The sequence below is a fragment of the Callithrix jacchus genome, chromosome 8 (assembly GCF_049354715.1).
Source record: "Callithrix jacchus isolate 240 chromosome 8, calJac240_pri, whole genome shotgun sequence".
Lineage (NCBI taxonomy): Eukaryota > Metazoa > Chordata > Mammalia > Primates > Cebidae > Callithrix > Callithrix jacchus.
In genome coordinates, this window is record NC_133509.1 from 141,521,424 (window position 1) to 141,541,870 (window position 20,447).

The window sequence follows — 20,447 nt, forward strand, 5'->3', positions numbered from 1 at the left end:
CACATTTTCTTTATTCAGCCTACCATTGATGGCCGTTTAGGTTGGTTCCAAGTCTTTGCTATTGTAAAAAGTGTCGCAATGAACATACATATGCATGTGTCTTTATAATAGAATGATTTATAATCCTTTGGATATATACCCAGTAATGGCATTGCTGGTTCAAATAGTATTTCTATTTCTAGGTCCTTGAGGAATTGCCACACTGTCTTCCACAATGTTTGAACTAATATACACTCCCACCAACAGTGTAAAGGTGTTTCTATTTCTACACATCCTCTCCAGCATCTGTTGTCTCCTGGTTTTTAATGATCGCCATTCTAACTGGTGTGAGATGGTATCTCAATGTGGTTTTGATTTGCATTTCTCTAATAACCAGTGATGATGATCATTTTTTCATATGTTTCTTGGTCTCATAGTTGTCTTCTTTTGTAATGTGTATGTTCATATCCTTTGCCCACTTTTGAATGGGTTTGCTTTTTTTCTGTGAATCTGTTTTAGTTCTTTGTAGATTCTGGATATCAGCCCTTTGTCAGATAGGTAGATTGCAAAAATCTTTCCCATTTTTTGGGTTGCTGCTTCCCTCTAATGATTGTTTCCTTTGCTATACAGAAACTCTGGAGTTTAATTAGATCCCATTTGTCTATTTTGGCTTTTGTTGCCATTGCTTTTGGTGTTTATACTCACTGTCCTACAAGACCCACACAATGAACCTGGTAACTCGTTTGGAATTGTGGAGACCACTCGGTTTCTGCACCTCTCTCACTGGGAGCTGCTTTCTGGAGCTGCCTCTTATTCAGCCATCTTGGGATCCACCATTCCCTTTCTTTATAATTGGAACAGTCACAAAAATCTTCCCTTCCCAAAGTGTCTGTCTGAAAGAATATGAGAGACCACACTTCTGATATGTGTCCAAGCCCAACTGTCTTGTCTTATCCCCACTAGAGAACTAAGAAATTACTCCATGAGAAAGAACCACAAACACACATACCCTAAAGGCACTGCTGCAACCTATTAGGAACGGAGATGGGAACAGAGTTCCCCACCAAAGTTGTACTGAGACGCAGTTCCCCTGTTTCTTATGGGATCAGAGCCTTAGTCTGCAGGGCAGGGCAGTAGATCTGGAAGGTGATGACACAGGTGGAGAACACTAGAGCTGTGGAGGAAACACCTCGGGGAAACAGGGAGACTCTACCCCAGGGGAAGGGGCAAGAAAACACAAACCAGCATGTCATCTAAAGAATGGTCAGGAAAAATCGCAAGCTCAGGCCCAGACACAGGGTCACAAAGCCTTCTTAGGAATATGGACCAAGGAATATGGACCTAGGAATATATAGCTTTTAGTCTAATGCCTTGCACTGATTTAGAAATTGTCAGTAAATAAAACAGCTTCATGAACCTGAGGGAGCTGAGAGAGATTGTCTGGAGGACAGAACAAGGTGAAGAGACAAAGTCAGGTAGAAAAGACAAGGAAGATGCCATTGGAAGATCTGTAGTCTCTGGTGGACGTAGAGTAACAGACTTCAATTAGTTTTGAAAATTTTATGTCAGTCTTTAGTAATTTTATGTGATAAAACAGTCAGCCTCATCAATGGAATTCTTTTATGCCCGTAACAGATGAGTATCTATGTGGCATGTGGTGAAGTTCTAGTCATGAGGACAGGGGAGATGGTCTGTTGAGGTGTTCCTGGTCCTTCAGAGGAGAGTTGCAAATGTCTCTTCCCCATGTCCAGCCAATATTTAATACATGTGTGTGACTCCTGGGAATGCTGTCACCATTCAGTGCATGATGGGAGTCCCCTGGGAAGTGGAGCTGACTTCCGGATATATCAGTGTGGAAAGTTGAGAAATGAAACTGCCTGGGCACATGAGCTGTCAAATTATTCAATCCCGGAGGCTCTCACATCAAGCTTCGTGGATTGGCATAGTGGGCTGATACTGTCTACAGCCTTGCCCGGCCTCCTATGCACTTTTCTGCCTCCTGCCTCTTCCCCAGACTCCACCACCTGCACCTCAGCCTAGACACCTACAAACATAGAGACATTTTGGTAAGAAACTGTTGCATATAATCATGTTTTTTCACTCATATCCACTCACACTCAATATCTCTAGTTCTCCATTATTTGCATTTTAAAATAGCAACAAGGAAAACCCAGCTCAGCCCTAATTCTATGGTGAGCCATCTGTGTTCAGAGCTGATCATCAAATCAAAATTCCTGGTAATTCTTACTGGGGCTCTTCTCCAGAGCTGTAGGGTCAGGGCTGGGTTGGTTTTCATCAGTAGGGGAAAGGTCCTATCTGTGTCTCATCCTCTGTAGCCAACTCTGAGGAGAGAGCAAAGCCCAGAGCAGACGTGAGACTCCTGGAGGAGTGTAGCGGTGATGGCAGCATTCGAGAAACAATTTCTTATTATGTGAATTTCCCATTAAAATTACTAAGCAATTATTTTATTTCTATTTTACATACTTGTTAAAATAGAAGTGTAACTGTATTGATCAGCTTTAAGTGGTATGAAGGTATAAATAGAAAACAATAAAAAAGAGGAGACTCCAACACCTCACCCTCAATAATGTATAGAACATCCACAAAACAATCTTAGGAAGCCAGTGGATTTACCCAACGCTATTGAACAAACTGACCCAATAGACATCTATAGAAAATTCCAACCAAGAGCAGCATAATATACATGCATCCCAAGCACACAATAAATATTCTTTATAATAGGTGTATGTTAGATAAAAAATGAATTTCAAAATTAAAAAAATAATAATGCCAACTATTCTCTTTTTCAAAAATTGGTGAGGTTCCAACCTTCTCAACTCTCTCTAAAAGGCTACAATAACCATATTACCAGTAATAGACAATGGCGAAAGAAGAAAGTTACACTTCAAATATTCTTAATATACATAAATATACTACTCCCAGTAATAGTCGATTACATTCTAGAGGACTTTAAAAAAATCATACACTGACTGGGTGCAGTGAGTCTCACCTGTAATCCCAGCACTTTGGGAGGGTGAGGTGATGAACCACCTGAGGTCAGACATTTAAGACCAGCAGGGCCAAAAGGTTAAACCTCATCTCTACTAAAAATACAAAAATTAGCGGGGTGTGGTGGCATATTACTGTAATCCCAGCTATTTGGGAGGCTGAGGCAGGAGAATCACTTGAGCCTGGGATGCAGAGGGTGCAGACAGCCAAGATTGCACCACTGTCCTCCAACCTGGGTGACAGAGCAAGACTCCGTCTCAAAAAAAAAAAAAAAACAACAAAAGAGGGAGTTATACATCATAGCAAACTAAAATTTATTTTTGCGACGCACAGATGACTCAATATCCTCAAGTCAATACATTTGGTGTGCTTAACTAAGATAATAAAGAAAAAAATTTCCATTAACTTCTCACTAGACACAGAAAATAACATTTAAAAATCAATATTTCATAATAAAAACTCTAAAAAGTAGGAACAAATGAATATAACCTGTACATGATAAAGGTCATTATGAAAAGCCATGTCTGTTATCATAGTTAATTAATAAAATGTTAAAATATTTTGCTAGAGTATCTGTAACAAGGCAAGAATGAACTTGAAGGCATTTTACTTCTAGATTTCAAAAGTAATTACGAAAGTAGAGTAATAAAAACAAGATGGGATAGGAAGAAATATATATTGAGAGTTCAGACATAAACTGATACACCGAGGACAACCTGATTTTCAGCATGAAAACCAACAATATACAACGGATAAACCAAAGTCTGTCCCTAAGAGAGTGCTGGCAAAACTGGATTTACACATGCAAAAAGTTAAGAATTTTAGTTTAGAATAAACACAAAAATTAACTCTAAATGGGCTAAATTGTTACATGCATAACCTGCAGTTGTACAATTTCCCTCACCCAAAAATAATGTTAACAGAGATTTCCTATATTTCACATTAAAGGCACAGACAACAAGAGCAGATTTGAACAAGTGGATCTTCCAGCAGCCACTAAGACTTCCCACTGATGTCTTCAGCTTCCTCTTTTCTGCCCCTCCCAGCAGACGAGGCTGCTATTCCTGAGGAAATGAGAGGAGGTGGGAGATGAGGCTGTCATTCCTAAGAGAATGGACAGAGCTTTGGAGCTTTTCTTTCCTCTATCTCGATCTTTTCAAAAAAAGGTAGAGATAATATTAGGAAGCACAGAATTCTAAATTTAGAGAGATTCACTAGAGAAACTGTCAGAAGATGAAGTCCCACATCCTGACAGGAAATCAGCCTCCATCTGCACCTGCCTCTGGGGTTGACGCTGATCAGTGGCTCCCGAGCGCCCCCTGCAGCGCATTCCCCCGAGTGTTCCTGCAGGAGGTTTGTGTCCGGGCTCACACTGACTTCCCCTCACTGTGTCTCTCGCACAGTAATACACGGCCGTGTCCTCGGCTCTCAGGCTGTTCATCTGCAGATACAGCGAGTTCTTGGCGTTGTCTCTGGAGATGGTGAATCGGCCCTTCACGGAGTCTGCGTAGTATGTGCTACCACCACCACTACTAATGGCTGAGACCCACTCCAGCCCCTTCCCCGGAGCCTGGCGGACCCAGCTCATCCAGTAGTTGCTGAAGGTGAATCCAGAGGCTACACAGGAGAGTCTCAGGGACCCCCCGGGCTGAACCAAGCCTCCCCCAGACTCCACCAGCTGCACCTCACACTGGACACCTGCAAACAAAAAGAAACCCTGGTCAGAAAGTGCCACAAATATCCACCATTTATCTCACTCTTATCACTTACACTCAATTTCAATAGTTCTCCATGAATTACCTTTTAAAATAGCAACAAGGAAAACCCAGCTCAGCACAAACTCCATGGTGAGTTCAGTCGTGATCACCAAATGGAGACACCTGAAAATCCCAGGGCTGGGCTCCTGTCCCAGAGCTGCAGGGTCAGGGCTGAGCTGGTTTTCATCAGCAGAGGGAGGGCTCTATTTGCATGTCTCCTGCTATATAGCAAGATCTGTGGTGAGAGGCGTGAGGAGAGACCAGGGCTCAGAGCATGGGACAGTGTCCTCGGGGAGATTTGTGACATTGATAGTATTGGGAAATTGTGGTTTCTTATTGGAAGTTTGTTCTGTGATAAACCCTTACAACCTATAAAACTTACATATTTTAATTTCTATTTTAAAACAGTTTTATTGAGGTACAGTAGATCTATATAACCCACATATATGTAAAGTTAGCACCTATCATCTTTTATGTTTACATATGCAGAGAAAACATGGTATGTGGTATCAATGTTTTTCCATGTTACAGGTGAAAATTTACCAGGAAAAGCACAGGTGGGTGGCACAATGTCCCCAGAGCTCACATTTGGTCAGAGTGCACCTGTGTACCTGGGCCTTTGCTTCTCACCACTGGACCCACTTCTCCCTGAAACAAGCCCAGCACACAGAGGATGGCACCTAGTGAGGTTTCTAGAACCTTTTCTCTGTGATGAGAACATGGTGTGATGTGTTCTACATGGTGTGATGTGTACTCACTGCTGTGACTACCTAATAAACGTAAAGAAAAGTGCATTTTCTACAGTTGTATTTTCTCAAGTGTCATACATATTTTATATCGGTGTCTATCTTTCCATCAATCTTTAACAAATTACCCATCCGCTTATTGGCAATACCCTTATTAAGGCATTATTATTTTACAATAAATATTGCATAGTTAATGTCTGCAGTTGAATAAGCACTGAAGCCGAGCCTGGTGGTACACACCTGTGGTCCCAGCTACACAGGGAAGAGGGAGGAGGATTGCTGCAGACCCAGGGTCTGAGACTGCAGAGAGCTGTGATCTCACCACTGAGCTCCAGCATGGATGACAAAGCAAGACCATGACTCCAAAGGAAAACACATCATTTAACACATGCTCACCTGTGCAGCCCATATAACAATCAAGATACCAATGAACTACATTTAAAAGCTTCTGTCTCTTCCTCTGATTCCTGTCTCTCAGTCATTTCCCTCTTATTATCCTGAGACAAACTTTCATCTTTGTTACTTTAGATCTATTTTTCAAGATTTGATAAAGTGAAATCTTGTAGCTTCAATTTCATTTCTGTGGCTTCTTCCTCAGCCTAATTACTTGTGAGTCAGTAATTTGGTTGTGTATAAAAAATGTGTTGATCCTAACGAGGAGCAGAATTGCAGTTAATGAGAGCACCCCTATTATTTATTTATAAAGCACCATAATATTTGTGTTATTTCTAGTTTTTAGTATTAAAAATAAAGTTTATACTCAGAATGGAAATATAGACATCCAAGAAAAATATGTTATTTTTACACTTGACCTAGCTGAGATGCAAATTGGCACGTTTTCTTTAGTACATCAGATTAATGATGTTATAGGACGAACAAGAGACCTTACATCTTGAGAAACTCAGTGATTTACAAAAACAAACAGGGAGAGAATATGACCGTATGTAGGGCAGAGGCCAGCAAATGTCATATAAGATAAAACAAGATTAAACTGGACATTTTCTTTAAATTCTTTAAAATTTAGTGTAGTGAAGGTATTGTTTAAATTCTCAGAGCATGCACAACTGAGGGATTTCTACTGCTACTGAAACCTTTTCTGCCAGGATTGAGGATACGTCACAAAAATCTCCACCCTCTGCCTCCTAAAATGCTTCTGTGTGGGAAAACGGAACAGCAGCTGTGGCTGAAATGCACCCAGACCCACCTCCCCTGCCACCACTGCATTACCAAAGCTCTCACCTGCAGGGGCAAAGGCGCTAACACCTCTGTGTTGCTGGCACTGGAGGAACTCATAGAAACTGGGATAGAAGAAAGAAAAGCTCTAAAGCTCTGTCCATTCTTTTTGGAATGACAGCCTCATCCCCCACCTCCTCTCATTTCCTCAGAAATAGCAGCCTCGTCTGCTGGGAGGGGCAGAAAACAGAAAGCTGAAGACATCAGTGAAAAGACATAATGGCTGCTGGAAGATCTGTGAAATAAAACAACCAAGGAGAGACTCTCCCCAGGAAAGGGAGGAAGGCGCATGGATCAGCATCACACAGGCAGGAGGCGCAGGGATCCTTGGAAGAACATACTCTGAGCCAGGACTGTGATGTCAGCCTGGAGTATGGCCCCCTCAGAAAAGCAGAGAGTGCCCGTTCAGTGCATCCCTTCCCACCTCATTGTCAACACTTAGGTCCACGTACCTCTGGCATGATCTGCGGGATCTGAAAGACAGAGTCTCTCTGTTTAGCAAAGGATTAAGGCCCAAAGCCAAGCAGGAAATAAAATTCAGGTGTCACCGGAGGAATCTGAGTGTCTGGTGTCTGCAGAGGAAACACATTTCAGTTCTGGCAGCCACTGGGACAATGACTTTCAAATGTATCCCTGATTAGTTTCACTCAATTTCCTACAATAAATGCATAGATAAGATATGGTGTCATCATCTACAAAAATTCCAAAAATCATAAAACAAATAATTAGAGGACATAAGGAATCTGAGAGAAGTATCTGGGGAACATTAATTTTGAAATAATTTGCTTAAGTACTTTTAAACATCTACACTTGATCCCTCAGTTAGTCTATATGTAACTCTATAAGAAATTGCCAACATGTGTTTAATTTTACTAATACTTTATTAATGTCATGATTGTGAATGGATAAAAGACCAGAGAGTAGCTTTTCTTAGAAGTATTGATAAAAAGTCCAACTTAGCAAAATACTTAGAGAGATTTATTTTGAGCCAAATGTGAGGACCATGCCCGGTGACACAGCCCCAGAAGATTCTGAGTAGCTTATAGGAACCTGTCCTTGTCAGGGGTATTGGAAATTATTTGCTGAGGTAACCACATTGATGTTGAGACTTGAAAGATGCCAGATTCCTCTCTGAAAACGTTTTCTCTTGACAATAGGAGTAAACTTAGCAGAAAAAAATGTTAGCATTTCTTCTGTGTTCAAAATCGCCACCTACTGGGGAAATAATTAAACTTTAGGGACTTATCTTTACAAACAAATAGTCTAGTAGATTTCTAAAGTCCTTTACAAACCCAACGATTCTGATTAGTTTGCAGATTATGCAGAACATTCCACATAATAGGAATCTGCAATTAGCTGGATTCCCCTGCATTGGGGTTTTCTCATGTTTAATTTATGTAAATATAGAATACTTCAAAACCTTTAAGGGGTACATGTGATATTTTGATAAAAGAATATTTTGTGCAGTGATCAAATCTGGATAACTGGAGTATCCTTCAGCTCAAGAATCAATTATTTCTTTGTGTTAAGAACATTCTAAATCTTGTTTTCTACTTTTTCTGAAATATACACTAAAATATTAACTGTAGTTGTCTATGTGCCATTTCAGAATTTCCACCAGCAAGGAGTGAAAGTTCCTAGGAGTTTCTCAGCTTCCTCATCGCCATTTGGTATTTTCTATACTGTGTGTTTTACTCATCCTAATAGGCTGGTAGTATTTTTTGAATCTATCTCGATTGATAACATGCTTTTGTATTTAGTTTTGCTTATATGATGAATAAAATTTACTGATTTGCATATGTTGAACCAACCTATCATCCCAGGAGCAAAGCCTACTTGATCACGGTGGATTAGCTTTTTGATGTGCTGTTGTGTTCAGTTTGTCAGTATTTCATCGAGCATTTTTCCATCAGGAATACTGGCCTAAAGTTATCTCTTCTTTTTTTTTAACTGAGTCTCTGTCAGGGTCTGTTATCAGAGTACTGTTCCCATAGAATAATTCAGGGAGTGGTCCTGCCTCCTCAGTTTTTGGAAATAGTTTCAGTAGGATTGTTGCAACTCTTATTTATAAATCTGAAAAATAAAGTGGCTGTGAATCTTTCTGGTCCATGGCTTTTTCTGGTTGCTACCACCTGTCTATCTTGATGTCTGACCCTTACCTGAGCCATTAATAATCACATTGAATTCAGATAAAGCTGAATCCAATCCAGTGTTTATTGTAGTTCTTAACAATGTTATTGGCTCACTTAACTTCGGGAACATTTCTTCACCAAAAACAGATTCACTGCCAATAATATTTAAGAATTTCTGCTGGAAGTTTTTTCATGTGTTTTAGTGATGCAATTTATTTTAAAACAACGTTGACTTCTCTACATGCATAATGATCATTCCTACTATTGTTGAACGGGCGAGCAACCCTCTATTCCTGCTGCTTCCCTCTGCACACCTGACTGTGTGCAAGACGTCCCGGGACCTCAGTTCTCTATTGTAGAGGGAAGCTTTGAGAAATGTTGGATTTACTCAGTGCTAAAAATAGAAAATGCTAATGGAAGCTCCTTTTCCCATTGACATGTTAGGCATGTATTCCAGAGGCTGCCTTTATCCCCACATCTGTCCCAGAGCCTCAATTAATGTCACTTCCAATGAATTTTGTGTTATTTTAAACATAATTATAATAGATAAATAATTATTGTAAATGTTCATGAGTTACACAGTGATGTTTTGATACATATAATGTATAGGGGCCAGATTAAAATAATTAGCATATCCATCATCGCAATCCTTTTCATTTTATTGAGAATACTAACATACTTCTTCTACCTCTTTGAAACTCCATATTATTGTTAACTATATTCATCCCACAGTGGTAAATGACACTATAATCTATTCCTCCTACCTAACTGTAATGTTGCATTCTATAACAAATCTCTGCCTATCTCCCCCTTTCCACTACCCTTCCCAGCCTATAGAATCCTGTTTTATTCTTTACTTCTAGGAGACCTTTTTAATTCTTCCTTTCTTTGTTTTTTGCTTCCACATATGAGTGAAAAAACAAGGTCTATTACTTTCTGCTCCGGGCTTACTTCATTTAACATAGTGTCTTCCATTTCCATCCTCATTGCCACAAATAAGAGGATTTCATATCTTATGGATGACTAGTATTCATCATGTATCTGCACCACATTATTTTTAACCATTCATCTCTTCTCCAGCACCAGGGTTGATTTCATATCTTGGCTATTGTGAAAGATCCTGCCATATACATTGTTGTGCAGAAATCTCTGACATAATGATAATGATTTTTATTTCTTTGCGTAAATTTGCACAACTGGAATTGCAGGATCATAAGTTAGTTTCATTTGTAGTTTTTTGAGTTACCGCCACACTGCTCTCCATAGTGACTGTACTAATTTACGTTCTCCCCAACAATGTATAACAGTTTTTTTTCTCTGAATCCTTACTAGCATTTGTTAGAATTTTTCTTTCTTTTCTGACAACAGCCATTTAAAGTGAGGTGAGATGATATCTCCTATCATTCTGCAGGTTTTTTACTCACCATGTTGATTATTTCTTTTTCTGTGAAGAAGCTGTTTAGTTCAATTAAATCCCATTTGTCTATTTTTGTTTTCCTTGTATTTGCTATTGAAGTCTTAGTCATATTTTATTTGCCTAGGCCAATGTCCTGAGAATTTTCTCCTACATTTTCTACAAGTACTTTTACAGTTTCTCTTTATACATTTAAATATTGAATTCACAGTCAATTAATTTTTGTCTGTGCTGAGATGGAAGTCTGGTTTTATTCTTCTACATGTGGCTATCCAATTTTCCCAGCACCGGTTATTGAGCAGAGGTTTGTTTCTCCAGTACTGTGCTGTCTTTCTGAGTATATCTGTGTAGTTTGATTTGAAGTCAGGCAATGTGGTGCTTCCAGCCTTGTTCCTTTTTCTTAGGATTCCTTTTGCTATTCAGGCTTTTTTTTTTATTCCATATATATTTTAGGATTTCTGAAAAAACAGGTAAGCAATTATATTGGTTACTTGATAAAAATGCATTGCATATGCATATTGCTTTGGGCAGTGTATTAGTCTATTTTGCATTGCTATAAATCAATAGCTCAGACCAAATTATTTACATAATTAAGAGGCTTATTTGGCTTACAGTTCTGCAGGCTCTATGAGAAGCCTGGCCCCAGCATCTGCTCCTTGTGAGGGCTTCAGGAAGCTTACAATCCTGGTGGAAGGCAAAGGGGAAGCAGGGTGTGTCACATGATGAGAGGGGCGCAGAAGAGTGGTGGAGGGTTGGCAGACTGTTTTGAACAAGAAGATATCACAGTAGTTAATATAGAAATAATTCACTAATTACCATGGGGTAGATACCAAGCCATCCCTGAAGGATCTCTCCCCATGACACAAAAACTCCTAGTGGGCCCCACCTCAAATATTGTAGATTACATTTCACCATGAGATTTGGAGGGGACAATCATCTAAACTATATCATTTTACCGTTATGCCCTATCATCTCAAGTCCTTCTTAGATTGCAAAATCATCTTTTTAAAAAACAGTTCTCAAAACCGTAACTTGATCAACCTCCAACTGAAAATTCCAAAGTCTTGTCTGAGTCTTAAGGCAATTCCCTCCAGCTGTGAGCTGGCAAAATGTTTTAAAGAGCCATTTACTTTCAAGGTGCAATATTGCCACAGGAATTGGGTAAATATTGTCAATAAAAAAGGAATAAATTGGACAAAGGCACGGTCAACAGACCCCTACCACACCTAAAGCCTAGAAGAACAGATATTAAATCTTGAAGCTGCAAAATAATCTATCTTGACTTTATGTACTTCATTCAGGGCACACTGGGAAATAGGGGGTCCTAAAAACCTCAGGCATCTCATCCCTACCGCTGGGCACAGCCCATGTGGCCACTTTCACAGGCCAGAGTAAATGCCAGGAATTGTTCCAGGCTAAGAGTGCAAGCTGCATTTGTCTCCACCGTTCTGGGGTCTTGAGGGTTGTGGCCACATTCCCACAGCTTTACTATGAAATGCCCTAGTGGAGACTCTGAATGGGGGCTCCAGCCACATCTTTCCCCATCTTTGGCACCGCCTTAGTAGAGGATGTTTGAGGTGGATCCACCCCTGCAGCAGGCTTCTTCCTGGACATATAGGATTCCCTACACATCTTCTAAAATCTAGATATAAACTGCCCAGCCTCTTTTACTCTTGCATTCTGCATATCAGCTAGAATCCAGCTATCGCAACAGCATTTACTGAATACAGGAGAACGTCCTAGTGCTGTCTGGTCTCGCACACACACGTGGGACTCACGGGGGGGCCCAGGTCTTGACAGCCCTAGCTATTGGTGCCCAGCATGGGGAGGCCTGGGCGGACGTCAGGCGGGTTGTTGAACTTCCGGTCCAGCAGCTCCGGGAAGCTGTTCACCTCCACCTCCAGGTGGCGCTGTGGGCGTTTGCTCTCCTCAGTGTATGCCTTTAGGAAGCACCCTCTGTCTTCTGGGTTTTTTTTTTTTTTTTTTTTTTTTTTGAGACGGAGTTTCGCTCTTGTTACCCAGGCTGGAGTGCAATGGCGCGATCTCGGCTCAACACAACCTCCGCCTCCTGGTTTCAGGCAATTCTCCCGCCTCAGCCTCCTGAGTAGCTGGGATTACAGGCACGCGCCAACATGCCCAGCTAATTTTTTGTATTTTTAGTAGAGACGGGGTTTCACCATGTTGACCAGCGTGGTCTTAATCTTTTGACCTACTGATCCACCCGCCTCGGTTTCCCAAAGTGCTGGGATTACAGGGTTGAGCCACCGCACCCGGTCCCCCGGGTTTTCATTCCCTCGGCCACCTCGAGCTCCTTAGAGACACAGCCGCGCTGTGACAGGAGCTGAGGTGGGATTTCACTTTGTTTTCAGGGACCTTTCAGCTCCGTCTCCTGTTCTAGGAGCTCCGCCTCCAGCTCCTCCGTCCTCCTCTTGAGCTGCGTGTTCTTCTGCTCCTCCCTGTTGGTGTCCCGGCCTCTTCCCGGCTCCGCGCTGGCCGCCGCCTACTGCAGCGCCGTGGTCCGCGGGTCGTGGCTCTCCTCAGGGGCTGCAGCCGCAGCTTCCGCTCCTGCGCGGTGGCCGCGCTCTGCCTCACGGCGATCTCAGCGCGTCCTTCTCAGACTTCCGGTGCGTGTCGGCTGCAGCGGCTGAGAGGCCTTTTCATCGCCGCCCTCGACACTGGATGCCGCAGCCGCAGATGGGGCTTCACGCCCAGATCACTGGGAACCCTGACTCCAGGTCTCGGTTTTCTCCCGGGCCTTGTCTTTGGGCATCTCGGCAGCTTCCTCCAGCTCCTGGAATTTCTCTGCAAACGTTGTCAGCTGCTGCTCAGAGGAAAACCCCAAAGCAAACACCGTGTGGGCTCCGCTGTCGGCCCTGCCCAGACTTCTGTGGCGTTTTGGGGAAGGGCGTATTTGGTGCGATTGTGCTGTTGATGGTCGCCTTGGCCCCGCCCACGCTGACGATCTGACAGCGGTTCCTTGTGACGTCATAGAAGGAGGAAACGGTGACCGCTGAGCTCGCAGGATCCAGTTCTTCCTGATGTTGGGGACGATCTGGAAGCCATGGGCTCGGGCGAGAATGGGCTGTTCTGTCTCCGGCGCCATCAGACCAGGCGTCTCACGCTCTCTCTCCGCCACGTCTGCATCTGCTCCCGGCGTGGAAGATGTGGCGGCTGGCTCTGGGGTCAGCCCGGCACCGCCCCATTCCGTGGGGCGCACTGGGTGGCCAGGGCTCTGGAAACAATAATTCTAAGAGATAAATTAAGGGTAATTTCCAATAAGGAGACGTCCTCTATGTCATCTGAGAGAAGCAAGAAACATCATGGTTTCCATATAAAATGCATCGACGGTGTGTTGGCCCTGGGACTGCACCTCCCGCTTCTCCACCATCAGGGAACGCACTGCGGGGCACACGGCTGATCCCTGATGGGCACCTATAGCCCAGGGGGGCCTGCTGGCCATGCTGGACTTACTGTGCACCTCGTGGTGGTTGGGGAGCCCCAGCGAACTCCCCATTTCCCCTTCTCTGCTTGTGAAACTTGAATCCTGGGCGGACACTGTCCACAGCCTCACCCGGCCTCCTGCACACTTTTCTTTCTCCCTCAGTGGCACCTGCCTTGGGGCATTTGGTCATGGCTGCTCCTATAGTTATAAACTTCACAAACGTAGAAGCCTCAGTAGCAGGGACATAACTGTAAATACACAGACCCTCCCAGGGAACGTTAGATGCAGAGGAAGCCACAGGCCCTGAAGGAGAGCAGCCCTTGACCTGCACCTGCACCTGCCCTGGGCTGCCCCGTCCTCTGTGTATCCCGATCGCCCCCTGCTGGTTCCAGGCGCCCCTGCAGGAGGTTTGTGTCCGGGCTCACAATGACTTCCCCTCACTGTGTCCCGCACAGTAATACACGGCCGTGTCCTCGGCTCTCAGGCTGTTCATCTGCAGATACAGCGAGTTCTTGGCGTTGTCTCTGGAGATGGTGAATCGGCCCTTCACGGAGTCTGCGTAGTATTTTTCACCTCCATCATACTTTATGTTGGCCACCCACTCCAGCCCCTTACTCGGAGCCTGGCGGACCCAGTACATCCTGTAGTCACTGAACGTGAATCCAGAAGCTGCACAGGAGAGTCTCAGGGGACCCCCCCGGGCTGAACCAAGCCTCCCCCAGACTCGACCAGCTGCACCTCACACTGGACACCTGCAAACACAGAGACATCCTGGTCAGAAACTGCCACACACACCCACTGTTTCTCTCACTCATGTCCACACACACTCAGTCTCTCTATTTCTCCATGAATTACCTTTTAAAATAGCAACAAGGAAAACCCAGCTCAGCCCAAACTCCATGCTGAGTCCTGTGTGCTCAGTGCTGATCACTGATAGAAACACCTGGGAATCCTGGGGCTGGGGCTCCTCTCCCAGAGCTGCAGGGTCAGGGCTGGGCTGGTTTTCATCAGGAGAGGGAGGGCCCTATTTGCACGTCTGCTACTATATAGCAAGCTCTGGGGCAGGACGCCTGAGGAGAGGGCAGGGCCCAGAGCAGATGAGACTGTCCTGGGGGATTTAGATGACAATGATTGTATTTGGAAAAATGTGCTGTCTTATTGTGAAATTGTTCAGATAAACATTTAACAACTATCACATTTTTAATTATGTTTACTTATGTGTACAAATGGTGTTATTTAGAAGTCAGTGTTTTCCTCATTTACAGATGTAAAAGTGAACCCACACATGGAGGGGCTACGTGGTGTGTCTAAGGGCTCATATCTGCCATGAGTGAATCCTAGTATCCGGGACCATGCTCCTCACAGCTGGCCTCGATTGCTCTTAATCAACTCTAGGACCGAGCTAAATGGGCCTTGTGTGGTTTGGAGAATTCACTTTCTGCCCTGAGATCCTGTGTGATTTTTCTCTATTTACTGAGAAATGTGGAGACAAAGATCAGGCAGATAAATGTTGAGATTTACCTGACATTTAACATGTTTATTTGTTCCTTCCTACCATTCATTTCTTGTCTATAATTAAAGTTGTTTACTTATAATTAATTTTATTAGTTTTAATTGACAGATAATAAAATACATAAAATAAAATAAATACATAAATAAAATAAAATAAGATTGTGAGCATCTTGTCTACTTTGTAGTCCTAGAGGAAATAAAATTTTCATCGCTGAGTGTAATGTTAGATGTGGGCTTGTTATATGTGGCCTCTATTGTGTTGAGGTATATACCTTTTATGTAACTTGTTCAGACTTTTATAATGAGACTGGTGAGTTTAGTCAGAGGCTCTTTCTGCATCTATCGACATGAACATCCAGCTTTCGTCCTTCAGTGTTTTAATTTGATCCATCACACTGGGTTGTGCAGGCTGAACCTTCATTGCATGGTGGAAGTAACCACACCTGATCGTGGTGAATCACGTTTTAATGTGCTGTTGAATTTTGTTTCTCACCACTTTGAGAGGTTTTGAAACTCTGTGAATCACGGATATTGGTCTGTAGTTTTATTTACTGGTAGTGTCTTTTCCCTGCTTTGGACATAGGGCCTTCTAAAATAAGTTTAGATGTATTATTTCCTCTTTATTTTGTTGGAAATTTGAATGGAGATCCTAGTTTTTTTTTTAAACATTTGATAATATTCAGTAGTGAAATCATCAAGTTCTTGATTTTTCTTTACTTTGAGATGTTTAAAAAATCAGTGACTCAATCTCTTTACTCATTCATCTGTTCACTTTTTTTTTTTGAGACAGAGTCTCACTCACAGGCTGGAGTGCAGTGGTGTGATCCCAGTTCATTGCAACCTCTGTGTCCTTGGTCAAGTGATTCTCATGCCTCAGTCTCCCATGTAGCTGGGATTACAGGTGAGCGCCACCATGTCCAGCTCATTTCTGAGTATTTTTAGTAAAGGCAAAGTTTCACTGCATTGCCCAGGCTGATCTCAAACTCCTGACCTGGTGATCCACCTGTCTCCCTGTCAAATTGCTTGGATTACAGGCATAATCCGCCACACACAGCTCAGATTTTTTATTTCTTTATGGTTCAGTTTTGATAGGTTGTATGTTTTTGAAAATTTCTCTGTTTATTTTAATTTATCATATTTTCATGAAAGAAGTCTTTATTATACCCAAAAACTTGTAATGGCACAAAACGAACTGTTCATTACACATTATTGAGAGGAAACGACAACAAAAACAACCAAACAAGAGGACCTACTAATAGTTCAAAAAGGGATTAAACGATTCTGTAAAATTGAGCAGGAAATAAAAGGCGGGTGTGAGAGAGGACAGGAGGGAGAAGAGCAAGCCAGCAATGGTTAACTGTAAAATCTTCATGAATTAAAAGACTGTCATATTTGACAGCTGCCTATTAGGCAGGCTTTTGATGTTAACTGTGTGATACAAGCCATGAACAACCTTCTAGAACACACAGTGGGAGCTTCTCAGAGAATCCACTAGCAGGAGAGGTCCCCCATCCAGTTGCCATAGGGGCTGGGAACCCTCTCATGCTGTTGTCTGGTTCTTGCTCCTGAGGAAACAAACAGCCAGCGATTCCTCCCTGGGGGGAATGGAGAGGGCCCTGGGGAGGGCGTCTCTGGCAGCTCACTCTGCACCTGCCCTGTGGAGGGTTTTAGATGGACCCAGTGCTGGTTTCTCACACTGTGTCTCTCGCACAGTAATACATGGCAGCGTCCGAGGCCTTCAGGCTGCTCCACTGCAGGTGGGCGGTGTTGCTGGACTTGTCGGCTGAGAAGGTGATGTGGCCTTGGAAGGACGGGCTGTATTTGGTTTCAGAGTCACCAGGATAGATCCTCCCCATACACTCCAGGCCTTTCCCGGGCATCTGTCGCACCCAGCTGATCCAGTTGCCAGTAAAGCCAGAAGCCCTACAGGAGATCTTCAGCGACTCCCCGGGCCTTTTCACCTCTGCTCCAGACTGCACCAGCTGCTCCTCAGCACAGACACCTGTGTGGGAGACAGAACATTTGAATCAGGGAGTCCCTGTGCCCTCAAACCCTTCTTCTCTGTGACCTCAAACCCTGGGCAGGACTGACCTTGGAGAACAGCCAGGAGGAGGGCAAGGACGGTGGTTGACCCCATCCTGGAGGAGGACAGGAAAGGAAGCCCTGACATCCCAGCTGGGCGGTGAGGGAGACGCACTGTGGAGGGGAGCCCTGGGTTTAAGAGGGGAGCCCCCACTTGAATTTGCATAGTTGATGGCCTGGCCTGAAGGGAAGAGTCTACAGGGTTTATAACCCAGAAACGCGATTGCAGACAAAAGGCCGACCTGCGCCTCATGGGAGAGGCAGAACAAGGTCTGAATAATTCCTTACACCCTCCTCGTGCTCCTCCCACTCTGTCCGTGCTTCTGGAACAGCCATACCAGGACCGCCCTTCTTCAACCGTTCTCTGTGACACTAAGAAACTGGCAAATCTAGATGAAAGTATGCGCATTTAAAAATTAGAAATAGAACCAGAGGCCATGAAGAGAAAATTCAAAGGCACATATGCCTGATAACAAGAACAACCAAAAACTACTCTATTCCCTGGCAATTTTCCATGACTGTGACTATGGCCTGAACACACCGTAAGGGCAGGACCACCCCAGGCCCTCAACAGTCCTCAGCTTGATTAACTTGTCAGACCCTCACCCACGCAAAATCACACATCTTTCCTCATCATTTTGTCTTCTGGATTTTACACTCTGCCAATTCACCATAAATAGGGAGACTTGTTTGGGTCTCTGAATTGCTGATGGACCTGAAGGGATTTCCATCACTACACCCACTCCTGGAAGTGTTGTTTTAAGTCCTTTGTGTCAACCCCAGCTCCTTCTCGTCGAGTTCTTTCATTCTTTGCCTTTTATTTTATGCTACCCACATTGTGTGGAGGCCCTTAACTCTCCCCTGTGTCTGCCCCATTTTCCTGTGAACCACACTTATTTCCTTAGCATCTTCTGATCCAAATGGAAAGCCAAGGTGACAGAAACTGCACAGGTTCTAAAATGTTTGCAAGGTTATTCACAGGAATTGCACCTGGGGAGCAGAGCAAAAGGACTTCTCTTCAGCACAGCACAGGCCACGACCTGTGTAAGGTGCAGGCAAAGCAATGACCATCAGCATCACCAGAAACTCCCAGCAGCAGGTGATGCAGAATGTGCAGCATTGGCCTCCCCATCTGCAGAGCCCACTTTGTATTTCAAAGAGGGGAAAAGCAGACTCATCCTCCGGGCAGAGAAATTACACAATCTGGGATCCAGTGCACTGGGAAAGCTGTCCCATCCAAAGCATCCACGGGAGGTTGGGATCAGCTAAAGTCATGTGTGATGTTACTGTTTTGAGCTGTGGATCCAGCCTCCTCCCAGACATGCCCCTCCCTTCTGCAGCACAAGAAGCCAAACAGAATCTGCTATGTCAGCTCAGCCACTCGCAGTCCATTGGCTAATGTTTTTCACGTTCTGATGAGAGTAATTAATGATATTAATCGTATCGCAAAGCGATGCCACTTTCCACACTGTCCTCCCTGTTCTAGGTTTCTAGTGGGTTCCCCTGCCCAGCCCAACCCCTGGGCTGCCTTCTGTGTGGCTACTGTGTGTTGTGTGCTTCTCTTCTGCACAACTGTATTCGGTGGTGGTGGAGGGGGTTCTAGCAGCCTTGGGTCACAGGGCACAGTGCAGGGCTGGATGCAGCATCTTTGTATTTCATTTTAGCTGTCACAGATGTGAGTTGCATAGTCAGGTTTTTCTTCTTTATTTTACTTTTCCTTATTAGGGGATCACCTCTGAGGGAGCTGTGTCTATCATTTCAAATTTCCATGGATTCCCTCATCTTCCTGCTTCTTACTGGAGTGCACACGCCATCTCATGCCATGTGTCTCAGTAACCATCCAGGCATTGGATGACTTTATGTCACCATTTCTCATCCTTTGATGTTATAAACAAGGGTCTAGCCATGTGTCAGTCATCACAGTCTTTCTAGCAATTTCCACCTCTGATGTAATTGTGTTGAGTGTCCCAAAACCATCCTCAGGACCCATAATCAGTACAAATGAAGGACCCAGGACAAGCTGTTATTCTCATGGGTACAGCTTTACTCTAGCAGAGGAATATGAATTTTAATGAGCAAAGGCTCCAGGAGGAAGGTTCTGAGAATCCGGCATGAGCTTCCAGATGTTCTTTCCCTGAGGAGTCTCTTGTCCCCAATTCTCCCAGCGGTGATGAATGACAGCACATGTGACGCATTGTTCAAAGGGAAGTTCACCTGAGTGCTGGTGCCCAGTGCTGTTTATTGAGGCCCTTCACAGATGTGTGTGGCACCTGCATACCTGCCCTCCAGCACTCAGACAAGAGCTCTTTCAGCAAGGATGGGCAATTACCATAAGTCATTATGGAACAGCTAGGGTACTGTGCACCCAGAATACACACACACACACACACACACACACACACACACACACACACAATTTTTAATAATAATAGTAATAATAGGAATACAGGAATGCTTTGGAAGTGATGGCTGTGGTTACGACCTTGATGGTGGTAATAACTTTGCAGGTATACACTTATGCCAAACTCAATGAGGTAAGTATGTTAAATAATGTATAGTTTTATAGATGTAAACCTTACCTTAAAAAAGTGGTTTCAAAAATATTACCAGGAGGAGTATGCCAGAAAAGCAGATATCATCTCCCAGGAGCTGGATGCGGACCTAGCTTGAGAAAGGACATTTTCAGGAATGTTCAGGGTTTGAACACCCCAAGCATGCTTGAAAAACCTTTCCTGTACACAAGTCCAAGTGACATGGAAACAGGCTGCTGGGATAAAAAGCTCAGAAGAAAGCAGAGCGGAAGTGGTGGACAAGGTCTGACCCCACGTAGGGTCAGCGTGGATGGGAGGCGCTTCTGAGAGCCTGAGGATGGATAAGAATGTGGATCAGCAGCAGGAGAAAAACAAGGCAGGGGACTCTTTCTGAGCTGAGAGGATGTTTCACGGAGGGTGTGGGCAGGGGCCATGCACAGGCACAGGTGGTGTCGTGGAGCAGGGGAGCCATCGGGGTATAGGCCCAGGACAGAGCATAAGAAATGTTGACATTCGCAAGGGAGCAGGCACAGAAACAGCGGCTGACAAGCCTCTCTCTTGGGCTCCCATCCATCTGTCAGAGATGAAGTTAAGTGATGTTCCCACCTGG

At 43.9% G+C, this 20,447-nt stretch overlaps 1 pseudogene and 3 gene segments (V, D, J or C); all 4 read right to left on the bottom strand.

The window, feature by feature from the left end:
• Window positions 1-4,182: 4,182 nt before the first annotated feature.
• Window positions 4,183-4,904, bottom strand: LOC100385955 (immunoglobulin heavy variable 3-23-like). The segment is given in 2 exon segments: window positions 4,183-4,686; window positions 4,789-4,904. Coding segments are annotated over 2 exon segments (543 nt in total).
• Window positions 4,905-12,869: 7,965 nt separating this feature from the next.
• On the bottom strand, window positions 12,870-13,784 carry LOC108590315 (homer protein homolog 2 pseudogene; annotated as a pseudogene).
• Window positions 13,785-14,133: 349 nt separating this feature from the next.
• LOC144577254 (immunoglobulin heavy variable 3-7-like) lies at window positions 14,134-14,692 on the bottom strand. The segment is given in 2 exon segments: window positions 14,134-14,464; window positions 14,568-14,692. Coding segments are annotated over 2 exon segments (377 nt in total).
• A 2,223-nt stretch (window positions 14,693-16,915) lies between these two features.
• Window positions 16,916-17,417, bottom strand: LOC118151197 (immunoglobulin heavy variable 5-51-like). The segment is given in 2 exon segments: window positions 16,916-17,226; window positions 17,316-17,417. Coding segments are annotated over 2 exon segments (390 nt in total).
• Window positions 17,418-20,447: the final 3,030 nt, after the last annotated feature.